Source organism: Aspergillus fumigatus, chromosome 3 (genome assembly GCF_000002655.1).
Source record: "Aspergillus fumigatus Af293 chromosome 3, whole genome shotgun sequence".
NCBI classification, from domain to species: Eukaryota; Fungi; Ascomycota; class Eurotiomycetes; order Eurotiales; family Aspergillaceae; genus Aspergillus; species Aspergillus fumigatus.
In genome coordinates, this window is record NC_007196.1 from 3,994,448 (window position 1) to 4,017,958 (window position 23,511).

The window sequence follows — 23,511 nt, forward strand, 5'->3', positions numbered from 1 at the left end:
AGACGAGGTGGCCGGAAAACCCTCCAGAAGCTCCATCAGCAGGCTCGCTGCAGGAATCTACGATTTCCCGGACGATTGAGTAGCCTCAACGGGCCACCCCAGCAATACCTGTTGGATTACATCCTAATGACAAGAAAAGTATCCTGATTGTGCTTCTCTGGAAGATACAGAGATAAGCAGTTTGTGACTGGTTAGCCACCTCTTCTTTACTCTTCTCTCCACAAGCTGCTGTTCTTTATGCTTGCTTAGAGCTCTTTAGAAGTTTATTAATTCTTATATCTGGTGAAGGAGAAAGGAATGTAGTAAGCCTTACTGGGCCATTGCATGTCTCCAGCAGTTTAAGGATCTAGGTGCCAGGGTGTAGAAGGGGACACTGGATATAAAAGTGTCCGGGCATGGATATAATCCCTTGCCATAAAGTAATAGTCACCATGCAATTAGGGTTGCTTATTGCATTTACCATCCTGTGCTTTAATAGCCCTTTTTAATATGTGCCCTTAGATGGTCTGTCGAATAAGTCCTAGGGTCTGTAGAGGTTAGGACAGTAGGACTACTTTAATCTAAGTATGTATAAGCGTGGTCTAATATAACTCTTAGATCATCCTAGCTTACCTTTCTAAGATTAAAAAAACAGAGTAGTATTCCTAAATATATACTTTTGCTGTTTCTCTTTAACCTAAGAGGATGTTTCGGCTATCTCTACTATATCTATATCTTATATACTTCTTTAGTAGAGTTTACTATTCCTAGTTTAGTAACACTAATGCTAAGCCTATATAAAAAAACAACAGCCCCTAGAGCTTTATCATTGAAGATATCGGCTAGAAAAGTTCGACTGTTCGAGTCTTTTCTCTTGACACCTGTTGTGATTCTGAGTCCGGGACTAGCCATAGCTGACATTGAGATAGCTGTTCCGTCTGCGAATCATGAAGGTCGTCCATTCTCTCGCTGAATAGCTTTCTCTACGATTCAAGTAAGGATATAATCTCGGATGTAAAAAGCTTTCTAGTTCTTCGTTTTCGCACCATTTCTGCAGGCGAAATGAATATGCAAAAGTGAATAGTAGAGGTAAAGACAGGGAAGGTCACAGTGGATCGAAACGCGTATATATCAGTCAATAGTGGATGGAGGAGGTTGAAGGTAGTTCAAGGAGGTTCAAATCCAGACGGGCGGTAGTGGTAACCCCTCTTTACAAAGAATCCACAGCAGCGCCTCCAGAGTTGGTTTGGTTGGTTTCCTATATTCTTCCATGACCTTTATAGCTAGTTCTAACATGGATTATTAACCAATAATAACTAGTACATAGTCGTGTGTGTTGTTGCCCTGTACCTTTTCCTAGTGCTACTGTCGCAGATCCGGCTAATGATAATTGCAGATGTGCTTGTGCAAAGGTAATTTAGGTGCATGGAGAACGTTACACTACCAGGCCACAACACGACATGCAGCAGTTAGTTTGACCTGGTATATCCCAAGCCTTAAGCGTCCTGCAAAGGGACTGTGCCTCTTGAGGAAGCTGCATAGTCGACAGACGACGTTGCAGCGCGACAAACCTATTACCACGTTGAATCTAATTCCCCAGTATTTGAACGTAAATCCCGCCAGTCTTCTTCTTTGTCCTTTTTCGCTTTCCATAGACAGCAAGGTTGAGAACTCACATTTGTCCTCCATACTTCCTTGCTCTGTTGGGTATATTCTCGATTCACATGTGAGTACTTTACCTGTTGCTAATAGATCAACTAATACCATTCTCACCAGCTCACCGGCAGTATATCTCCTGAGACGGCCTGGCAAGGATTTTGCCTAAGCTTTTCAAGGTAGTCATGAACACGAATCAATGCAGTGGACTTTTACGTTTGACAAGTCACTGACAATTTGTGCGGGTAAGGTCTAGGGACTCAGGATGGCGGACCGACGCTCAGATTCAAGTTATGATGGTAAAGTTGAAGAGGCGCAAGTGGCTATGAAGATGGACGCCAAGACCCTCAACCAGCTCTCTTCTTCGGGCAAAGCTGCACAGCAGAACAGAGGGAAGAAGTCCATTCAGAACCTTCAGGCTGCAGTAGAGGACTTCCAAAGGAAAGAACAAAGTGGTGGTGAGGGGAGCAAGCGTGAAGGGCAGTGAGTGAAGAGCATTGAGTTTGTAGGGTCTAGCCATGAGGATCTCCAATCTCAAAGGCTTCACGTAAACAGACATCGTATTGCTCCTTGTCCCTCACTTTATTTTTAATGAACTCATAAGTATTAAAGGTCCAGTACGGCATAGTGATCTTCCAAAAAGCGGGATCGTCGTGGGCTGTCGAAAACCTCTGTTGAATAAAATCATAAAAGATCTTAAACAAAGCAGTGGGGCTGCTGAGCGCGAGAGAATACCAAAATGTTCCTCTCTCCCACCCACCCTGCAAGATAGGATAGAGCCGGACTGGTAGCTCGATTTTCGTCTCTTCCTCTGCGAAGGCCATCATGAACTCTTTTCGAAGAATTTCGTAGTCACCAATGCTGATCAGATCGACAGCTTGATTTGTTAACCAGTGCGGAGGATGGATCATCTCCACCGGATGGGAGCATGCCCACTCGAGATCGATCAGACATTTAATGTTCCAATCCTCGTCAACAAAGATGTTGGTCTGGTTAAGATCTGTGAGATTAAGGAAGAACGGGCCTCGAAGGAGATCACGGCGGAAAAAGCAAGACCAGACGCTTCTCATAACCATTAAAGCGGATGTCTGATAGAAGCCATCTTCGATGTTATTGACTGCGTTAGGCTGGTGGCGAAGCCGACTTTCATGGAAGGCGAGGATGTCATTAACATAAGAATCGACCGTGGCATAAGTCGCATTCCGCGGCATGTCGACTGGGATGTGCTCATTTTCCAGCTGATGGATTTCCAGGGTCAGAGGCCGGTTATTCAAGCTCAAGTACCCCTTCTCATCTAGAGTAAAGGAACCGATCTTCGGTAACGGAATACGTGCCAGGGTCAACATAATGCGGGAGAGACCACGAAAGAGGTTCGTGCGCAATGTGGTATTGTGGCGCCCTTCTTCCCATGTTTCAGAAAGCATTTTTCCTCTCATTGGATCAATATACTCAATCAAAAGATAGGGGGTTCCTAATACATTTTGATCTTTAGTCTGATGCTGAACGTAAGGGGATGGAGACGGATATTTCAACCAATTCAACAAACACCGGCGTAGACGCTGGATAACACGGGTTATGAAAGGCACATGATCGAGAACAGTAAACTATGATTGTGAGCAATGCGGTTTTAAGTCTCATGCAAGATAAATAAAGGGAGAGGTCATACAGTTTGGCCAGTGGATAGCCCAAACCCATAAAGCCGTGGAATAGGGACAGTTGGGCAGTTCGCTTGGAGCCACACGTAGGTCCCAACTTCACAACGGACCTTCTCATCCGCATTTCCAGGGCAGCATTCCTCTCCAATCCGGTAAGGCAAGGGGAATCGTATCATCACCTGTGTCCCGGGATATCCCCTTTGGCCATCGACATCAACCCGGATGCAAACGTTGAAGCTGCCATGTATCCAGTCCTCAACATCAACCATCCGACATCTGTCTGCTGAACTGAGGCCGAGATGGTGGGCCACAATTGACTTGATCTGCTGCCGATTTCGATAGAGATGGGTGAAATACCGAATCTTCTGATCCCTGTATCCCAACTGATGAAGGATATTGGCGTCTTGTTCCTTTGCAGTGGCGTATGTGATCTCCCCGCGAAGCAAGCGACGTTTCAACATACCACGCGGATCAATGTCTTGAGACATCATCGACACCGACACCTTCTTGAAGAAAGAGGGAGAGGTATATGAGACGACATCGGCGTTTCTCCTGAAACCATCCCAATAATAAGGCGGTGACAGAATGTCAGCTCGGGTAAATAATTTTCCTGTTCAGGCAAATTATAAGGGGTTTGGAACGGTCTGGATCTGGGTTCAGCCAAGGCATGGCGGCGAGGGCCAAGGACAGATAAGCGGATCTAACACGATGGGCGCCTGAAGAGCGATGAGATGTCGATGTCTCTTCACAAGAGCCAGGAAAACAGGTAGGCCGTGTACACAGTGGTGAGTACGGAGTAGAGACAGCCAGGGGGAATGGTTGGTCATGTGGCATAATCACTTTCATTGGTCGATATCTGAGCCGCCCTGGGACCACGTGGGAAATCGTGCCTGAGGAAAAACAAACATCGTGGCTTGTACTCTTGAGGACCACCAGAAGGATGCTGGTGGTCCACCATTAGATCAATAAAGACGGTCCTCAATAGTCTGGGGTTGTATATTCGATTTTGTCCACAGGATGATGGAAGCCTCGCGTTGCCAGCTGTATTTTGCTATCCTACCCCACAATAACGCGCGGCCGCTGTATATTTAGCATGTACGGATATCATCCGGCTGAATTCTCATTGCCATCACTCCGAGGTTCTCCAGATGGGTAAAGAGTAGTCACATATCATTAGTGAGAGCTACCGGTAAAATGCTTGACGCTATCAGAAACGAAGGTATCCTGGACAATCGGCTTTGTCGAAAGCTCCCTTCACGAGCTGGCCTCGGCGGGATGGAGACTAAGGTATCATTGGCTATACCAGCCATAATAGCCTAAAATTCGTCAAGCTACCCCAGAATACTTGGCTGCATCTGGACAAGGTTATTTCTGATATTCCTGCGGGGTGGAATCGTCCACTCTCAGCCGGGAATTCCAGACCGTCCGGGTCAAATGCAAGATGCGATGGCCGCAGTTATGACCAATTGCCCGTCCGCTTCCAACAAGTACATAAAACGGCGGAAACCCCTTGTCTGTCCCGGGACCTGCTGTCGTCAAGTTCAGACAGAGAGTGTAAACAAAGCCCCCTTTGCGACTCGCAATGCGTTTCTCCCTTGCCGCCACCACTCTTCTCGCTGGCCTGGCCACGGCAGCGCCTTCGAGCAGCAAGAACGACGTCAATCTCGATAAGCTTGCTCGACGTAATGGCATGCTTTGGTTCGGCACTGCAGCCGATATCCCTGGTACCTCAGAGACAACCGACAAGTCTTATCTGAGCATCCTGCGCAAGAAGTTCGGCGAAATGACTCCCGCAAACGCATTGAAGGTGAGCCAGAGTGATAGTACCCCTCTACTCGTGTCGGCGCTGACAGACGACGTTATTCACATAGTTCATGTATACCGAGCCCGAGCAAAATGTCTTCAACTTCACTCAAGGGGACTACTTCATGGACTTGGCCGATCACTATGGTCACGCCGTGCGCTGCCATAACCTCGTCTGGGCCAGCCAAGTGTCCGACTGGGTCACCTCCAGGAACTGGACCGCCACAGAACTCAAAGAAGTGATGAAGAACCACATCTTCAAGACCGTCCAGCATTTTGGCAAGCGCTGCTACGCGTGGGACGTCGTCAATGAAGCTGTTAATGGGGACGGGACCTTCTCCTCCAGTGTGTGGTACGACACAATTGGCGAGGAATACTTCTACCTTGCATTCCAGTATGCCCAGGAAGCCCTGGCGCAGATTCACGCCAACCAGGTCAAGCTTTACTATAACGACTACGGCATTGAGAACCCCGGCCCCAAGGCAGATGCTGTTCTGAAGCTAGTCGCCGAGTTGCGGAAGCGGGGCATTCGCATTGACGGAGTCGGTCTCGAGTCCCACTTCATCGTCGGCGAGACTCCTTCGCTCGCTGACCAGCTCGCCACCAAGAAGGCTTATATCGAGGCCGGACTTGAGGTCGCCATCACCGAACTTGACGTCCGTTTTTCTCAGGCCCCGTTCTACACCGCCGAGGCCCAAAAGCAGCAGGCTGCCGACTACTATGCTAGCGTCGCCAGTTGCAAGCATGCCGGACCGCGCTGTGTTGGTGTTGTAGTCTGGGATTTCGATGACGCCTACTCGTGGATTCCGGGTACCTTCGAGGGACAGGGTGGCGCCTGTCTATATAATGAGACACTCGAGGTGAAGCCGGCCTTCTATGCTGCTGCCGAGGCGTTGGAGAACAAGCCCTGCACTGTATGCTAGACGCTCGTCCAGCGTCAAGACCACTCACTCGTTTCGAGTCGGTTTTTAGGTTGTACTATCATCTAATGAGGGACAAAGCTCAGTGTAAACATTACCAGGGGGGGTATTAAGCATCGTCGGCTATGCCAAGGGCTTTGCTCTTAGTGCATCCATGCCAGAACGACGATTGTCTACAAAAAGGCTATTTACATATCATTTGCAATCGAAACTGTTTTGAAGTTTTAGTCTCGCCTATCTTAAGATGCCTTGAGAGAGCACGTTTTTTCTTTACTTCTCTAAATCAACCTCGATCGACACAGAATATTGTCCGCTATTGACGAACAAGATTAGGACAAAGCTTGTTGTGAGGGGAAGGCGACGAGGCTGAATCTGCCTGCTTTTCAAGCTTTCTGCAGCCATGATGGGTAGATGCCTCCTTGGATGAGTATTGACCCCCTCATGGGACATCTATTACCCTCGGATCATACCTTCGAGGCCGCGACCCATGTCACTCAATGTCATCAGGGAAGCGCATCGGGCCTCATGTGCGGGACGTACGCCCGTCCAAGCATAACGTTTACGACGAACCAGAACGCGGAATCCAGTATCGCCTCGCGGAGTTGTTCTGGCTGGGTCCTATGAAGAGAGGACGAGCTGTTTGGAAATCATTTCCGATTGGATTTTGCAGACCTGGGATTACACAGTAATGCAATATCTTGTGCGCTGTCTCCTTCCAGCACTAGACAGAAGCCTGGGGAGGTCAAGTCTTTCTCAGGAGGATGAAGCGTGGTGTCCACCATTGCGTCCAACACCAGCAGCTGTGGTAGCAGAACGTGCAAAGTATCCGTTGACTCTGCTTTCAGTCATAAGCTCCATGGTAATTTGATCCCGCAAGGCATTCTTTCGTGATGGATCCGCAAATCAGTTCGACATCCAACCGGAAATACGGCTGGGTTCTTTCGTGGTTTGCAGCGCCTGTTAGCAATCTCCATGCCTACTATCATATCATATATCCTATCATTGATCCGCGCCTCCAGTGGCGAGTCTTGTGTCAATCGGTCAAGAGGAAAACAGATCAGGCAATATCAGAGCCCCTCATTAGACTCCGGTGCACAGTTAACAACACCACGGTCCTGTGCGGTTTTGGAATCCTCCAAAATTTAACCTCTTGGCATATCTGGGATCTTTTGAATATATATATATATATATATATTCCCTCTTCAATATAATAAATCGGATTTTCAAGCAGAACAGAAGTAGTGTCGTGGAGGCGATCTCAGCAATTATATATCTCTAGCCTAGGTCCATCTTGTATCCAAGACCAACCCATAGGTGGAAAAGATAGAGCAAAAAAGCAAAGAAAGGCAACGGCATTGCATGATCATTTCTGTCTCTTGTATAAAGCAGGAATTATGCAAGGAGAAGTAGATTCTGTATTATGAGAGTGAGAGATATGTTCTTGAATTGCATATCGACCATCAAGCACTGAGTTAAACGGTGTCTAGATTTCCATTCTAGTATAGTAGAAACGATTGTGCATATTCTGGGTAATTGCCGTGCCCTGGAGAGCTTCAATCAGTCTAGCTAATGAACTGAGGGAGTCCTCTGTACAGTCAGCTAAAAAGGGTACCCAGCCGCTTACAGCTGCCTACCTCAAGGGATGCATGACATCCAGCTCTTGTTTGTGTCTAACAGAGGCTGGCCTCCAGAGTCCGGGGTCAGAATGAATTGATAGTCTTTCGACATAGCCGAGTTGATGAATATTCTAAATATTCAACGGTCAACCAGGATCTCAATGTTTTCTATCCTCAGAAACTGTGGGAAAATGCACCATCACCCACCAAAAGCCCAGTTGTCCATATTCTGTCAAGGTAACCGAAAAGCAAACAAACAAAGGAAAGGCCTCTAACTACCAAGCCAGGCAGACCAATAGGTCGCGAAGAACTCTTTGCATATACAAATGGCCATTTCCTTATTGACGAACAGCTCCCGTTTGATCGACGTTACGTGAGATTTGATGTAGATGCTCTTTGCAATGTTGCTGTCGTCGCTGATGATGAGCCCTCTCCCATCATTACGATTGAAAAGATGGAGGGGGGCTTCAGCAAGGCTCTTCTGATACAAAAAGAAAATGGCAAAGAGGGTATTGCCAAGGTCCCCTGCCGCATTGCTGGGCCAGCGGGCTTAACAACAGCCTCTGAAGTCGGCGTTTTAGAGTACAGTGTGTTTCCTTTCTCACACCAGCTGCTTAGTTCGAAAGCATACCGGCATCCCTGTTCCACGCGTTCTTGCGTGGTCCTCGGACAGTTCGAGTCCGGTAGGTGCCGAGTACATAGTCATGGAGAAGGCAGCCGGGGTTCCACTGTTTCAGCGATGGGCCGACATGGCGGAAATTGACCGGTTGCAGCTCATCAAGAACTTGACGAAGCTGGAGGCTCAGTTATCGTCCATCGGATTTCCCGCGTATGGTGGTCTATACCTTCGAGCAGATACAGGCGCCCAGCAATCCAATTATCAAATGCTCAATGAGAGTATTGATCCGTCACACACGTTTTGTATTGGCCCGTCTTGTGATCGTTCATTTGACATTGATCCGGACACAGCCCTCGGACAGTCAAAAGGGCACTTGAACCAAGGACCATGTGAGTACCGTGGATCCTGGCAGTGCCACAAGCTAACCCATTGCACAGGGAACACGATATCAGATGTTGGGATATGTATCGCAAAGCGCGAGCTATCCCCGCTGTCGAGGAAGCGCTTGGATAGGCCACCAACCTTCTATCAAGGGAGCGTTGAAGAACAGGCCGAACTTTTACAGTCCACAATGAGCCTTATGCCCCTGCTGGATTCCCATCCAGCTCTAGTCAAGTCGGGCCGGCCTATATTGTGGCACACCGATTTGCACATGGGGAATATATATGTTGCGCCTGATGAAAGCTCCCAGGTCGTATCTCTCATTGATTTTCAATCTCTATCAGTGTTGCTTGCGTTTCTTCAGGCACAGTGGCCCATATTTCTGAAGCCCCCGCCCAATTACCCAAAGGGGTTTGTCCAACCCCGACTCCCAGACGACTTTGATGAACTGGATGAAGAAAGCAAATCACTTGCTCAACAGGAATGGTCCCAGGCGAAGTGGGCAAAGGCGTACGAAGTTTCCACCTACCTGGAAGACAGATTTGCCTATGATGCTATGAACGTGCCGCGAGTCTTCCGAGAGCTTTTCATTCGGTGTGCAGAGGTCTCCGAGGTGGGAGTTGTTCCACTTCGAGCATGTCTCATAGAGATGTTTCAGAATTGGTCGGGCCTCGGATTTACTGGACAATGTCCTCTCTCCTTTACTGAAGAGGAAATCAAGACGCATGAGCGCCAATTCACCGAATATGAAGCTTGGCATGAAGTCCAACGCCTGGCATGGGAATGTCTAGATACTGACGCTGAGGGGTGGATTGCGCCTCAACTGGACATCACCGAAAAACGAAGGCAGAACCGGGCATTGCTGTCTACGTTCCTCGAGCGGACGGCTGGAGAATGGTCGCCTGAGGAAGCGAGGCAAATGTGGCCATTCCCGGAGGAAGCATGAATTGTATGAGCGAGTGGTCCGTAAATGGGATGTAATCTGTTTGCTGCTTGCATATCACTATGCTCTGACCGGCCACATGGAGGGAATACTGCACCAGTATTGCTGTGTCTGCATCTACTCTGCTTGGATTTTGTGAGGTCCGAAGGGAGAAAAGGGCTGAAGCTACTGTGAAGGAGAAATGTTGAAGTGTGCTGCACCATGCTTCTACCGTCTACAGATAATACTTTGGTATCAATAGAATTCATGCTAACTATCGAACATCCGGTGAGGAGCGGAGGATATCGACGCATGACAGGTCTTGCTGTGGTCTGGATTTTGATCACGTCGCTCCTTTCTGCGATTGAATGGCTCGATCGATGATTTCCATGGCTTGGAACAGTTCGTAGTCGTGTTGTTTCGGCGTGACCACCTGGATGCTCAAAGGCGAGTCCAGATATACGCGGCGGTCGACAGATTGCCCCTGCCCTGTAGCACCCAGTCAGCCACGAACATTTGCAACGGAGAAAGCAATCGGTCCGCATACACAGATCGCGGTTCACTCTATCCCAGCTTCCCAGTTCCGGCGAGTTCATACCCTGGTCGCTGTCGAGATCTGATTCCGTGAGATTGCGAACCGGGATCGTCCCAGCCGGGTAGTCCAGAAGAACAAAACTGGCCGTGTAGCCGATAGCATTGAACCGATCAATCTCAGGCACCGGATGGGGGGCGACGGGAGTAATGATTGCATCGATGCGGCGTGTGCAATCCCCGTCCACTGTCCACATGCCGAGCAACTCCTTCTCAACATCAGATCTCTGTTCTTGTAAGTGGACCAGCTGCTCCAGGGTTAATGCCTCCCTTCGTTTGATTCTCTTCTGTAGCCACGGGATCAGTGGCTCCGAGGTGCTCTGAAGGAGATCTAGCAGGCTTCCCCCTCCATCAGCGCTCATCAGCCGCCCTGCGATCCCCTGACATTTGCTCAAGCCTGGTGGCACTGGGACGTCAACTACTCGGACACCCGGAGTCCGACGGAGAGACTCGGCCACTTCATCCAGGACTCGAGCAACGGGAGGAAGAGGCGTGACTAGTCCGTCCGTTCTCAGTACCCCGACGGTAAACTCTCGTGTCTGCCTCTCTGACACCGGCGACTCGCTCTCCCACTGTGCAGGGATGCAATCCTCGCCAAACCGCTCCGCTATGGGGACAATCGCGTCCAGGACGGTCCCCAAATCTGCCACTGACCGCGCCAGAGGCCCGGCAACACCCTGGAGCGAAACCCGACCGAGGCCGGGCGGCTGACCGGTCACCACTCCCCCGAATGGAATCCGGCCGACACTCGGTTTGAATCCGTACAGGCCGGTGCACATCGCCGGCACGCGGATGCTGCCTCCAATATCCGTCCCAAACCCAACCATGGACCCGCGCATCGCGACGAGGGCTGCCTCGCCACCGGAGCTGCCGCCCACTGTAAGCTGGTGGTTGAGCGGGTTCAACGTGCGGCCGAAGACGTGGTTGTAGCTGTCTGGGGCTGCCATGCCCTGCGATACATTCGTCTTGGCAATGATCACGGCGCCTAGTGAGAGGAGCATTGTGACCAGCCGCGCATGGGAGGTTGACGGTTTGAACGCCAGCGCAGTCAGGCCGATGCATGAGTCAACGCCCTTGATTCGGAAACAGTCTTTGACGGAGACGGGCAGTCCGTGGAGGGGGCCAACGGGTTTCCCTGTGCGCTGGAGAATGCTGTCCAGTTGTTGGGCCCGTTGTATGGCGCTTGGAAATAGGGGCTCGGTCAAACAGCGTGTAACTTGGTGAGCGATGGCCGCTCGCTAGCATGACGGACGTACACACATGTTTAGCGACATCCACGGTGACCAGGGCAACCAACCTTGGAAAATGCTCTCACGACGTCCTCCGCGCTTAGCGTTCCCTGGCGCATCTGGGCCAAAAGTCCCCGGACGTCCCAGTCCTCGGTGATGCCGAGCTCTTTTGGGGTCAACAGGCTGGACCTTCGTGGAATATCCATCACGCTCACTCTCGGGTATGCGTGGCTACGTGTGTCGGCTATTGGCGGAGAAAACATACCAGCGGGAATCAGACCAGCTGGGAGTCTCCATTCCGTGGGGATGCCAGAGTCCAGCTGAGCCTGTTTGCGCCGTGCAACCTCCAGATATGCTGGCTCCGACGATTGAGCCATGCCTGTCGCATGTGTACTGAGTAGGCCGGCAGAGAGGAGTGACGGGGCGGGCGCTACTATTTAAAGGAGTGCGCCATCAAACCACTAACCAAAAAGGTACCTAGCTGGGCGTTTCGAGCCCGTGCAGTACTACTCCGGAGAACGATAGGCATATAATGATGGACGGGGATGAAAAAGAACAAGGCTGCAATGTTGCTTTCGCTACTTACATCAAGCATCTTTCTGACTGTGCGTCGCGCATGGACCTGGGTCCTAGGAAGATTGAGTCTCTATGGAGTGTCTATTACTTATTCTACCCGCTGCTCGACGTTCACTGACTGTAAATCATTGCTGTTCTTGGTGATCTTTTCCACAATCGACTGGTTTAAATGGGGAATGGGTTTGTCTTTCTGGACCCGGAGGCCGCGGGTGATGCGAGCGATCATGGAATAGAAACCCAAGACGATGAACACCTCGACGATCTCGTCGTCTGTCATCAGAGTCTTTGCCCAAGCGACTGTTTCCTCTGTGTTGGTCCAGGTGGCCACCGACTCGTCCACCAGAGTGATGATACACTGCTGTCGCTCCGACCAGATCCCCATGGCGAACAGCTCTTCCGATTTCAACCCCTTCCGCAGCGCCTCGATCCTCTCGTCGCCCATGCCGTGGACGCGCGACACGGGCTCATTGATGCCAAACAGATATTCAGCCCCAACGAGGCCAGTCATGCGGAGAACAACCAGCTGGTAGTCAAGAATCTGGATCGTGCGTGTTTTGCCGTCTAATAGCGCATTGAGGGTGTCCAGGATCGGAGGGAACAGACCAGAGGACCGCGCGAACAGGCGAAAGACGTTGCGATCAATTGGAAACGCCCTCAGTAACTCTGCATTCCGCTCATGCACGGGATCCGGGTTATAGATATCGATTCCGTGGATCAGGGGGTGGGAGGTTGCCGGCTGACTCGCCAGCGCAGGCTCCGGTGTTTGGGTCATCATGGCAAGTGATGGGGATCTCAGTGCTGCAGAGGATCGGACTGATGAATCTGAAGCAGTCGGTCAATTGGATGGGACTCTGTTGTATACTGTTGGTGGTCGTATCAAGCAGGCGAGGCGACGTGAAGCGAGGCAAGTATATAACCGGAACTCTGTCCGAACAGCGTTGCCGAGTATCATCCACCCCCGTTTCTCTTGGCCGAGATTGTCTTTCTCCAAGCATGAAGCCCGAACCTGGTTGGCTGCTCTCCTGCATGACCTTACTTTAGTCTCGGCGGCAACGCTAATTCTCGCGCCGTAGATTTAGTCGTCTCACCGTTCACGTCTGCGCGGCAACGCTAAATGGACTCCCTGCCAGGGTTAGACGAGTCTGTTAGATAAAAAGAATTCTCCAGACACATCAATCGGGTCCTGAGTAATTAATAATGCTGACAAATGGGTTCAAGGGTGGTGATCGCTCGACTGGCAAGGATTTTGCCCTCCCACCTATCTTAAGCTCTAGTCTTCCAATGCCCCTTCCTGAATCCAGTCGAGATCACTGTAGACAAAAGTGCTATCCTGGGCCTCAGATCATCCGTTCTCAGATGCCTGAATAGATCCTGTCTCCTATGTCGGATACAATGGCGGCCGACAACCAACCTGCAGCAGGCCTTGCGAGCAAGGACAGCAACCGCTCTCCCACAGAACGTGAGCTTTCAGAAAAGGCGATCTCGACGGACTCGGATCCTGAAGCACAGCGAGGAGGGGACTCGGTGCCAGAGGATCCCAAGTCCCCTCCGCGAGAGATCACCGGGTGGAAATGGTTCCTTGTCGTGTTGTCCATTTACAGCTCGCAATTCCTCTTCGCCCTCGACAACACCATTGTGGCCAACGTGCAACCCGTCATTGTGGGCCATTTCAACTCGGTCGAAAAGCTCCCATGGATCAGTGTCGCTTTCCTGATCGGCGCGGCGGGGACGAATCTGATCTGGGGCAAAGTCTTTGGTCAGTTCAACGCAAAATGGACCTACATCCTGTCGGTCTTTGTCTTTGAAGTGGGATCCGCCGTCTGCGGCGCTGCGCCCAACATGAACGCCCTGATCATTGGCCGTGCCATCTGTGGCGTGTCGGGATCGGGCATGTATGTCGGACTCATGACTCTCCTGGCGGCCACCACTACCATCCAGGAGCGACCGCTGTACGTGGGGGGAGGAGGCTTCATCTGGGGTGTCGGCACGGTCCTGGGCCCTATCATTGGCGGTGCGTTTACCGACTCATCAGCCGGCTGGCGGTGGGCGTTTTACATCAACCTGTGCGTCGGCGCCGTCTGTGCCCCCGTCTACCTCTTCCTGCTTCCCAACAAGGATCCCCGTCCGGGAGTCAGTCTGCAGGAGCGCGCCAACACCATGGACCATATCGGAGGTATCCTCACCATCGGCGCCATGGTGACCGGAGTGATGGCCGTGTCGTTCGGCGGTGTGATGTATCCATGGAACTCGGGCCGCATCATTGGTCTCTTCTGTTGCTCGGGAGCCCTCTTCATCCTGCTCGGCATACAGCAGGTCTTCACGATCTACACCAGCGTTGCCCACCGAGTGGTCCCCGTCGAGTTCTTCAAGAGCCGGACGGTGTTGATTCTCTTCGCCGCCACGGCCGCCGGAGGAACCGCCATTTTCGTCCCCGTGTACATGGCCCCGCTGTATTTCCAGTTCACCCGCGGCGACTCGACCCTGGAGTCCGGCGTCCGGTTGCTGCCGTTCATCATCCTGATGATCGTGGCTGTCATGACCAACGGCGCCCTCCTCTCCAAATTCGGCTTGTACATGCCGTGGTACCTGGTCGGAGGCGTTCTGGTGGTTATCGGCGCCGCCCTGATGTACACCGTCGGCCTCACCACCTCGGTGGCACATGTGTACGGCTATACCATCCTCATTGGGGTTGGCGTGGGTTTCTTTGCCCAAGCATCATTCTCCGTCGCGCAAGCCACCGTGGCCCCGGAGCTGGTTCCCTCTGCGGTCGGTTTTATCTCGCTGGCGCAGATTACGGGCATCACGCTGGCCCTCGCCATCGCCAACGCAGTGTTTTTCAACGAAAGCGTGAGGTCCTTGAAGACGATCCTACCGGGAGTGGATCCCGGCCAAATTAAGGATACAATCTCAGGCACCCGGTCGGAGTTTTTCCAGAGTCTGGAGCCAGGCGTCCGCGAGCAGGTACTGGAGGCGCTTGTGGACGCCCTCAGCAAGTCTTATATTCTGGTCATGACTGCTGGTGCGTTGGTGGCGGTGCTCAGCCTCTTGATGAAGCGTGAGAAGCTGTTCCTTGCTCCTCCCGGAGGGTCTTGATGTGACAAAGCACGAACCAGGGTCTGCGTTTGGCTGCCCATAGTTGTATTTTTTCTACGAGTGTCGAACAGGTACGGCCAGGGCGTTGCCAGGCATGCAAAATACATGACCCTGCAAGAATTGCTTGATAGATTTATTTTAGATCAGACTCAAATAATTCGCGTTCAGTATAATCCCTGTCTCTTAACAATAATGGACGACATGTACAAGCATCCTGCAGAAAGAGTAGTCCCATAGTAAACGAGAGCTATTCCAGCAACATGACCTCTGTACAAAGGTAGATTCAGTGTCAAAGGCCTCCAGAGATAGTTGATACTAGGCTATGCGTTTGGGCTCCATGTGACAACAGTGAACCGCTGGATGTCCGTGAATGGGCTGTTTGAACTGGCGCATTGTCCTCGAACCGTCATATCCCTTATCCTTGGTGCCCATTGATGGCGATGAGGGGGCATGTGGTTGTCCCACTTGCACCTCGAGCACCCGTCAATGGCCGGGACCCGTCCCGCAGAGACGGAGCCAACGGAACACTCTACCTGTATATCGACACCTATCTGCATATGACACGACCCAGGGAGAAAGCAGACCGTATCCAACTCCTGTAGGCATGCAGGAGCCAGCCTGCGAGTCAATACCTGAAGCACCTTGGGAATACGAGTGCCTTCCTCCGCGGCCGGTGTCTCAGTGACACCGGGGCGGCACGAGCATGCAGGACTTTCTTGCCAGAAGGGAGCACGTTGCTGCCGCCCCCACGCCGCGCGCAGTGCACGATGGTTAGTCCTGCCGCCAGAAACTAGGCCTCCATGTGGAAAGCCCTTCACACCCTCATGGCGCATCGTGGCCCCGCACACCGCTGTAGGATTCGACACGGGTTCTTGTTCATGCAGACCTTGCTGAACCTTGCCAAGCCAATCCAGAACCACATGAACTGTTTAGAGAGGACTTTAAGGCCTGGATCTACCTGGACCTGACAGTCAAATGACAATAGGCAGTCCGTCGTACGTTCTCTGGTCAGAGATCATTCAACCTGATTCAATATGGCCCCATACATCGGTACGCAAGAGGGTTCTCCCTCGTCACTAGGCACCTTTTCACATGTCCAGCTTTCCAAGGATACCAATGTTGCATCCCAGTACTGGGAAGAGCTCTTTCACAGTGTCGGATCACAACCGCGGCTGGCATGCGTGCCTCTGGACCACCAATGGCCTCGTGCGGAAACGACAGTACTGGCCTCCGACGGCCTGCTGGAGGCAGCCACGACGTTCAGCCGTACACACAATATCAGCCTGGCGGACTTGATATACGCCGTATGGGCTATCGTCTCGGCAAGGCAAACGGTGAGCGGCCAATCCACGGCCCTGTTTACCGTCACTGGCCGCAGCTACCCCAGCGCCAAACAAGACACGCCAGAGAATGGAAGAGCCGAACAGGACTACCCCCTGCTTCTATCCGTGCCTGAGGATGTCGATGTGCTCTCGTGGGTTCGAAGCGTGAGCACCGCTGCAGCCACCGCTTCTGCCCTGTCATATATTGGATATGATCGGATCATGGAGAGGACCTCGGGGATTCGTCCCCAAGTGAAAGTGTCAGTCACTTTCGAGGTTGACAGCCACGACACGATGGCTCCAGATGATGACTTCCCCTTGGTATTCAACATCATCGCCTCTGCCCGCCTGCAACTCAGCATGCGACACAACGCTACCGTCCCAAGGGGCGATGTTCGAGCGCTACTGGATCGCTTTGCTGCAACACTACAACGGGTGACAGCGAACCATGACGCCAAAGTCTCGTCAGTGGATATCATGCCCCCAGCCGAAAGGCAGCTACTGCTCGACTATGGCAAAGCCCCTCTCAAGCCGAAAAGCGGTATGGCTCATTCCCTGATTGAGGAACAAGCGAAAGCCCGGCCGGATGCAGCGGCAGTACAGTATGAAACAGAACCCCCCCTCACGTTCTCTGCCCTGAACACACGCGCAAATCAGCTCGCCCGCCAGATCCGCCCATATGGTACCAAGTATATTGCCGTACACCTGCGCATGTCTACCGATTTCATCGTGGCACTTCTGGCTATTCTGAAATCTGGGGCAGCATACGTGATCTTAGATCCTGATGCGCCTGCGGCCCGGAAATCGTTCATCCTCGACGACCTCCAGCCTGGCCTGGTCCTGGTCGATATCAGTACCGCCGGTGAGCTGGCTAACGAGGTCCAGCTGGGAAGCCTGCTGTCTCAGGCATCGAGCCATGATACTGGTGATCTCCTGCATGTCCAGGACCCAAGCAGCGTTGCATACGTGATTTACACCTCGGGGTCTACGGGGAAACCGAAACCGACACTGCTCGAACACCAAGCTGTCTTCAACGGGCTTTTAGCCTTTCCCCCAATTGAAGGTCTTCGCCAGTTGCTCTTCTTTAATCCAGCCTTTTCAGCGGCGCAGAGATCCATTTGGGCCACTCTCGCTGTCGGTGGGTGCCTGTGTCTCGCGAGCAAAGAAAATCTAACCGTCCACACGGCGAAGATGATCAATACCATGGACATCAATTCGGTAGATATGACTTCGTCTGCGGCCGCGTTAATATCGCCGGATGATGTGCCGTCGCTGCGGCGCATGGTGCTGGGAGGCGAGATGGTCAATCCCGCTGTCATTCAGCGATGGGAACATCGAGTCGAACTTCTTTCGTCGTACGGCCTCAGTGAGTGCACACAGCTCAACTGGCGCCATCGCTTGCAATCCAATGTCAGCTCCCGCTTGATCGGGCAGCCATATGACACGACGACCTCCTATATCCTCCTCCCTGGCACCACCGAACTTGCACCTCTACTTGTTCCCGGGGAGCTATGCCTCGGCGGTGCTCAGCTTGCCAGAGGATATCTGCACCGCCCTGACGAGACAGCGAAGCGGTTTATTCCAAACCCATTTGGGAAAGGCAAACTATACCGAACGGGCGATATGGCTGTTCGCCACGCTGACGGGTCGGTCGAGCTGATCGGGAGGATCGATTTCCAAGTGAAGATCAATGGGCACCGGGTCGATCCCGGAGAGCCCAATTCAATCATTCAAGCCATCGAGGAAGTCGAAGACTCGGCCGTCGTTCCGGCTTCAGTAAACAATAGGACGGTGCTTGTCGCTGCGGTCGTCAGTCGTCCCGACACGGAGTGGGAGGCTCTTGTCCGAAAACTTCGGCCATTCCTGGCTGCCAGGCTGCCACTGTACATGGTTCCTCAGTTCTGGGTGTCCATGCCCGCCTTGTCTGTGAACGCAAACGGAAAGATTGATTTGGTGGCAATCCGTAGGACGGTGGAGGCCCTAGGCGAGTCCGGCCAGCTGCTTCCCGAACGGTCGTCCATAGGATCCAGGGAAAAACGCGACTTGACGGACAGCGAGAAGGTCGTGCGGAGCCTGTGGGCCAAGGTTCTGTCGCTCTCGGAGTCGGAGATTTCCCTCGAAGACTCCTTCATCTCACTGGGTGGTACGTCGCTTGAAGCTATTCAGGTCGTGTCACAACTCCAGGTGCTCCACCAACTCAGTCTCCGGGTGGAGGATATCCTTCTTGGTGAGACGCTGTTCCAAGTTGCAGCCGCGGTGCAACCACAGCCTGTAGAGGGGAAACCTGATAATGATACCATCTCTGCTGCGCTGTTTGAAGTGGCGCCGTCCATTGAGAGCGTTGGTATCAGCATCTCCAGCATAGAAGACGCCTTTCCTGTGACACCTTTTCAAGAAGCGGCCATTGCAAACACGATGATGGGCGGTACAAGTTATATCTACAGTCGCTCCTACAGCTTCGAGGGCTACAGCCCGGACGATGTCAGGGCCGCCTTCGAGACCCTGATGAAGTCCGACGGTTGGCTGCGTACAACCTATGTCCCTCATGGAACCTCCTTCCTCCAGGTGGTGAAGAAAACTGCCGATCTCCCTTGGGAGACGTCTGACATGGACGTCACCGAGTACCTGCAGAAACAGACGTCGAAGGGGATGTACCCTGGGGAGCTTTGGTGGACTGCGGCAGCCTTGCCGAACAACGTCCTCGTCATCACCGCCCATCATGCGTTGTTTGATTTTTGGTCCAACGAGTTTCTGATTCAGGACCTGACCTCGGTGTTGCAAGGGACGCCCCGGATCCAGCGACGTGGGTTCCGTCCCTACGTTGAGTATCTCCAACAACACGACCCCGTCGCCATGCAAGAGTTTTGGCAAGGGTATCTCGAAGGTGCTGTGCCTAGCCACCTTGGTTCCCAGATTGCCCCAGAAAACACGGTTGCTGCCGAGGTACACTGTGACCTGAAGCGCACCGCATCGCAGCGCAGGGTCACACCGGGCGTTCTTCTGTACGCCGCGTGGGCCATTGTTCTCGGCCTTGCCAACTCGACCGAGGATGTGGTCATGGGCGTGACCTTTTCTGGGCGAGATGTTCCCCTTGCAGGGGTCCTTCAAATGAGCGGCCCTACTCTCATGGTCGCTCCGCTGAGGGTCAAGGTCAACAAGGTTACACCATTGGACAAGCACTTGGAAGATGTCCAGTCTAATCTCTGGGCCGTCGCCAGGAATGCGCCGTATGGGCTGCGGAAGATCCTCAAGGCCAGTGGCCAGGCGAAAGATCTTTTTGACACGATGGTCAACTTCTTGATCAAAATCCCCACCTCTACGCCTGCTGGAGGATTAAGGCAGCTGCCCGAGAGCAATCTTGGAACGGTCGAATATACCAGGATTGAACTTCGTAACGAGAGCTTGAACCGCGTCACGCTGACATCCACATTGGAACCGCGATGTGCCCAGGCTCTGGCAGATACCCTCGCGGCTATTTTGGGCGCAGCCTCTGATCAACCGCTGACCAAACTTGGGGAGTTCAGATTGGTGCAGCCGGTGCCACGACTCATGGAGAGGCTCGATGATCCCGTGGGCAGTGTGCCTGTCTCTGCGGTGCACACTATCCAGGCCGAGGACCGGGTAGAGAGTCCTGGTGGTGAGCTAGCTCACTCGGCGCTGCAGAGAATGGCCGCCTCTCATCCGTCCCGGACAGCGGTCGAGGACATCTCGGGAGCGCGGATCACGTATGCCGGGTTAGCAATCAAAATGAACCAGCTTGCAGGCTTGTTAAGAGAAAGAGGCCTGGAGCTGGAGCAGATCGTCCCCATCATGCTCGAAAAGTCGATTAACACCATTGTCGCCATGTTTGGCATTCTCGTCGCGGGAGGTGCCTTTTTGCCCCTTGGCCCAGAAAATCCCCGGGAAAGAAACTTGGGAATCCTCGAAGACTGCGGTGCCAAACTGGTCATTGCGGATCAGCTGAATGCAGACTTTTTCAAGGGCACCTCCTATGAAGTAATCGTCATCGATGCCATCGCATGGGACACAATTCCTCTCCAACGGCAAGTTGTGCCCGGGCTGAACCCAAACAGCCTTGCGTATGTTATATACACCTCTGGCAGGTAAGTAATAACGTCCTGAGAAGCCTATCGTCTACACAGATTGACCTCGTCCAGCACGGGCAAGCCAAAGGGGACACTGATACCCCACAGCGCCATTGTCGCGGCCCTGGATGGAATACTTTACGCTACCACCCAGGACAACTCCCGAAGGATAATGTGGTCGCTAAACTACACCTTCGATGGTTCGTTCTATCCTCTCTTTCCGACTCTGGCAACCGGCCGCACGCTGTGTGTCGCTCCACAGAACACCATCGTCGGCAACCTCGCCGATGTCATCACCAAGCTGAGGGTCGACCAAATCAACCTAACACCCACCATGGCCAGCCTGCTTCACCCGGACGACGTGCCGACGCTGGAGATCTTAGCTACGGGAGGGGAGCCCGTCACGCACCACATGCTCAATGTCTGGGCGCCCCGCATCAAGGTGTACACCTCGTATGGCCCGACGGAGGCGACTATCTGCGTTACGACCCGGCAGGTCACTCCAGACATGAACATTCGCAACGTCGGCCGCCCATTCCCAAACACCACCGCATTGATCCTTGACCCGGACACCATGGAGGAACTGCCGTCTGGCAGCGTTGGGGAGCTCTGCATTGCCGGTCCCCAGCTGGCCAGAGGTTACTTGAATCGCCCCGAGGCGACAAACAAGGCCTTCCAGGGCACTGCCGATCAACGGTTCTATCGGACTGGAGACCTGGCTCGACTGCTGCCCAACGGTGAGATTGAGTTATTTGGACGCAAAGACGACCAGGTCAAAATCAACGGGCACCGAATGGAACTTGGTGAAATCGAGAGCGTTATCAAGCAAACGAATGTCTTCCGCCAGTGCGCCGTCATCGCCGCAACGGTCCTCAAGAAAAAGCAGCTCGTCGCTTTCTGCTCTTCCTCAGTCCAGACACCGGGCGAGGCAACAGGGGAAGATCTGCTTCTGGCCCCAACTGAGTTGCCCGAGGTTGATCAGATTAAAGCGCAACTGACCACTCTTCCCCAGTACATGGTCCCGACGATATGGCTTCCTGTCTCCAAACTCCCCAGCCTTACCTCAGGGAAGATCGATCGGAAGCGACTAACAGCTCTGGTGGAAGGCATGGCTGACAACGTACTGAAGAGCTACCTGCCACATTCCGAAACATCGGAGATCTGCTCAGAAGCAGAGCGGGAATTGCAGTCGCTATGGTCTGCTCTGTTCGATACGCCGGCCGAGGATATCCACGCCAATTCCACCTTCCATGCGCTCGGGGGGGACTCCATCTCTGCATTGAACCTGGGCAGTATGCTTCGTCGCCGCGGATACAAAATACAGATCAACGATATCCTGTCCCGCTCCACATTGCGGGAACAAGCCGCCCTCATGGTCCAGGGCCAACCAAATGGGGACAGCACTGCTGCTGAAGCTGTCCCGCAACCAGTGTTCCAGCCACCGGAAGCTGTGTACGAACGCCTCGTGGAGCTTGGTGTCTCGAGAAACGATGTGGAGGACATTTATCCTTGCAGCCCGGGCCAGATTGAGTTCTTCACGCAAGGAGAGAAGCCTGACCGCTTCTGGCAGTTGATGGCCGTTCGCACGCTCCCCGATGACTTGGATTTTGATCGTTGGATCTATCTGACCACTCAGCTCACGAAGACTAACCAGATCCTGCGCGCTCTGTACCTGCAGACTGACGCCGAGAATCCGCAGACGCTGGTCCAAGTGGTGCTCAAGCACCCCGTTCTCAATCTCGCCTATCGATCCTACCGCACAGAGGAAGAAAAGCAGAGCATACTGGAAGCTGAATGGCAAAGGCCGTTTGATCCCGCGAAGCCATTCGTACGGTACACGTTGCTTGAGGACTCCCAGGGCACACGCAGCCTGGTCATCAACCTGCATCATTCCTCCTATGACGGAACCCTCCTTCACATTTTTGACGACCAATTCCAGGCCCTCCACCAGAACCAGCCCATCCAGCAACCGACACCGTTCAAAGACTTTATCACTCACTTCCTGCGCACCCCCAAGCAGCCCCAGCTCGACTACTGGACCCGCCTCCTTCAAAACCACTCCTTCGACTTCCCATCCGCCGTCATCGAACCAAAGCTATCCAGCACCGAGGTTGCCAAAATTGATGCGTCCCTGGGCATCAATGGCCTGGCCAGTTCCACCGGAGTCACGGCCCCGATCGTGTTCCAGACGGCCTACTCTCTCCTCCTGGCCCACCTTAGTGGCGCACGGGACGTGATCTACGACAATCTGGTGACGGGGCGAAACGTCGCCCTCGACAACCCGCAGCTCATCAATGGGAACTGCGCAAACTTCTTACCGTACCATTCGTATGTGGCAGATGATATACCAATTGAGACCCTGCTCCGGTCCACACAGGCAGACTTCTGGACGTCGACGGAGAACGGCCTAGTGTCGCTCGGTGAGATATATGAGGCTCTGGGTCGCGATCGGTCCACTGCCGCCGCCAAATGTCTCTTCTGCTTCCAGCCATTCGAGCCGGTCACCGCTCAGCAGGATCCAATGCGCTGGGTGGTCATGAAGATGAGCAAGAACCGGATGACTTTCAACTATGCCATCCAGATGGAGGTTGTCAAGGCGGCGGCCAAGGGCGAGTATCTTGTGCGATTCGGCTATGATGAGAGAGCGTTCTCCGCTGAGGAGGCTCGGGCGGCGTTGGCATGGTATACTCGGTGTTTAGATGGCATGGTGAAAAGCAAGGTGGTTGGGGAGCTGGGGGTCTAGTGATGGAGTATCTCCGCTACATGTAACTACACTGTAGTGTCTAAATATCTTGGAGACTGTAAGTTTCTTGACTAAGGTATTGACGGTAAAGTCTCATATTCCCATGTTGCTTGAGAATAGCCAATCGTTCTCCAGACTGTCAAGCATATATCAGATCAGCCACATGGTATTGCTCCTGTCCGCACCAGGACATCTATATAGGTCCAGTAGTCGTCAGCAACATCACACCTTAGCTTTTCCCGCATTATTAGGTACGTTTATGTTTATTTATCACTGGACCACTTCTTATGCTGCTAATGATTGGGAGTACAGTGAAGGTGT

General features: G+C 52.8%; 8 protein-coding genes across 8 annotated transcripts; 4 read left to right on the plus strand and 4 right to left on the minus strand.

Moving 5' to 3' along the window:
* Positions 1-1,114: 1,114 nt before the first annotated feature.
* Positions 1,115-4,094, minus strand: AFUA_3G15200 (uncharacterized protein). Its single transcript, XM_749011.2, has 2 exons — positions 3,302-4,094; positions 1,115-3,239 (listed from the first exon to the last, which is right to left on the minus strand). Exons 1-2 carry the CDS (start codon positions 3,779-3,781, stop codon positions 2,148-2,150), a joined length of 1,572 nt encoding a protein of 523 aa, XP_754104.1. The 5' UTR covers positions 3,782-4,094; the 3' UTR covers positions 1,115-2,147.
* Positions 4,095-4,872: 778 nt separating this feature from the next.
* AFUA_3G15210 (endo-1,4-beta-xylanase) lies at positions 4,873-6,088 on the plus strand (the record flags this gene model as incomplete). Its single annotated transcript, XM_749010.2, has 2 exons — positions 4,873-5,097; positions 5,162-6,088. 2 exons carry the CDS (start codon positions 4,873-4,875, stop codon positions 6,014-6,016), a joined length of 1,080 nt encoding a protein of 359 aa, XP_754103.1. The 3' UTR covers positions 6,017-6,088.
* A 2,188-nt stretch (positions 6,089-8,276) lies between these two features.
* AFUA_3G15220 (uncharacterized protein) lies at positions 8,277-9,575 on the plus strand (the record flags this gene model as incomplete). The annotated part of the gene is made up of 2 exons (XM_077804488.1): positions 8,277-8,637; positions 8,686-9,575. Exons 1-2 carry the CDS (start codon positions 8,334-8,336, stop codon positions 9,573-9,575), a joined length of 1,194 nt encoding a protein of 397 aa, XP_077660636.1. The 5' UTR covers positions 8,277-8,333.
* A 211-nt stretch (positions 9,576-9,786) lies between these two features.
* AFUA_3G15230 (putative general amidase) lies at positions 9,787-11,765 on the minus strand. Its single transcript, XM_749008.2, has 3 exons — positions 11,440-11,765; positions 10,099-11,380; positions 9,787-10,040 (listed from the first exon to the last, which is right to left on the minus strand). Exons 1-3 carry the CDS (start codon positions 11,746-11,748, stop codon positions 9,895-9,897), a joined length of 1,737 nt encoding a protein of 578 aa, XP_754101.1. The 5' UTR covers positions 11,749-11,765; the 3' UTR covers positions 9,787-9,894.
* A 248-nt stretch (positions 11,766-12,013) lies between these two features.
* Positions 12,014-13,062, minus strand: AFUA_3G15240 (carboxymuconolactone decarboxylase family protein). Its single transcript, XM_749007.2, has one exon. It carries the CDS (start codon positions 12,720-12,722, stop codon positions 12,036-12,038), a length of 687 nt encoding a protein of 228 aa, XP_754100.1. The 5' UTR covers positions 12,723-13,062; the 3' UTR covers positions 12,014-12,035.
* A 277-nt stretch (positions 13,063-13,339) lies between these two features.
* On the plus strand, positions 13,340-15,211 carry AFUA_3G15250 (putative MFS drug efflux transporter; the record flags this gene model as incomplete). The annotated part of the gene is made up of 1 exon (XM_749006.2): positions 13,340-15,211. The coding sequence occupies one exon, from the start codon at positions 13,340-13,342 to the stop codon at positions 15,038-15,040; it is 1,701 nt and encodes a 566-aa protein (XP_754099.1). The 3' UTR covers positions 15,041-15,211.
* Positions 15,212-15,360: 149 nt separating this feature from the next.
* AFUA_3G15260 (uncharacterized protein) lies at positions 15,361-15,873 on the minus strand (the record flags this gene model as incomplete). The annotated part of the gene is made up of 1 exon (XM_749005.1): positions 15,361-15,873. The coding sequence occupies one exon, from the start codon at positions 15,871-15,873 to the stop codon at positions 15,361-15,363; it is 513 nt and encodes a 170-aa protein (XP_754098.1).
* Positions 15,874-16,074: 201 nt separating this feature from the next.
* nrps7 (putative nonribosomal peptide synthase) lies at positions 16,075-23,190 on the plus strand (the record flags this gene model as incomplete). The annotated part of the gene is made up of 2 exons (XM_749004.1): positions 16,075-20,465; positions 20,520-23,190. 2 exons carry the CDS (start codon positions 16,075-16,077, stop codon positions 23,188-23,190), a joined length of 7,062 nt encoding a protein of 2,353 aa, XP_754097.1.
* Positions 23,191-23,511: the final 321 nt, after the last annotated feature.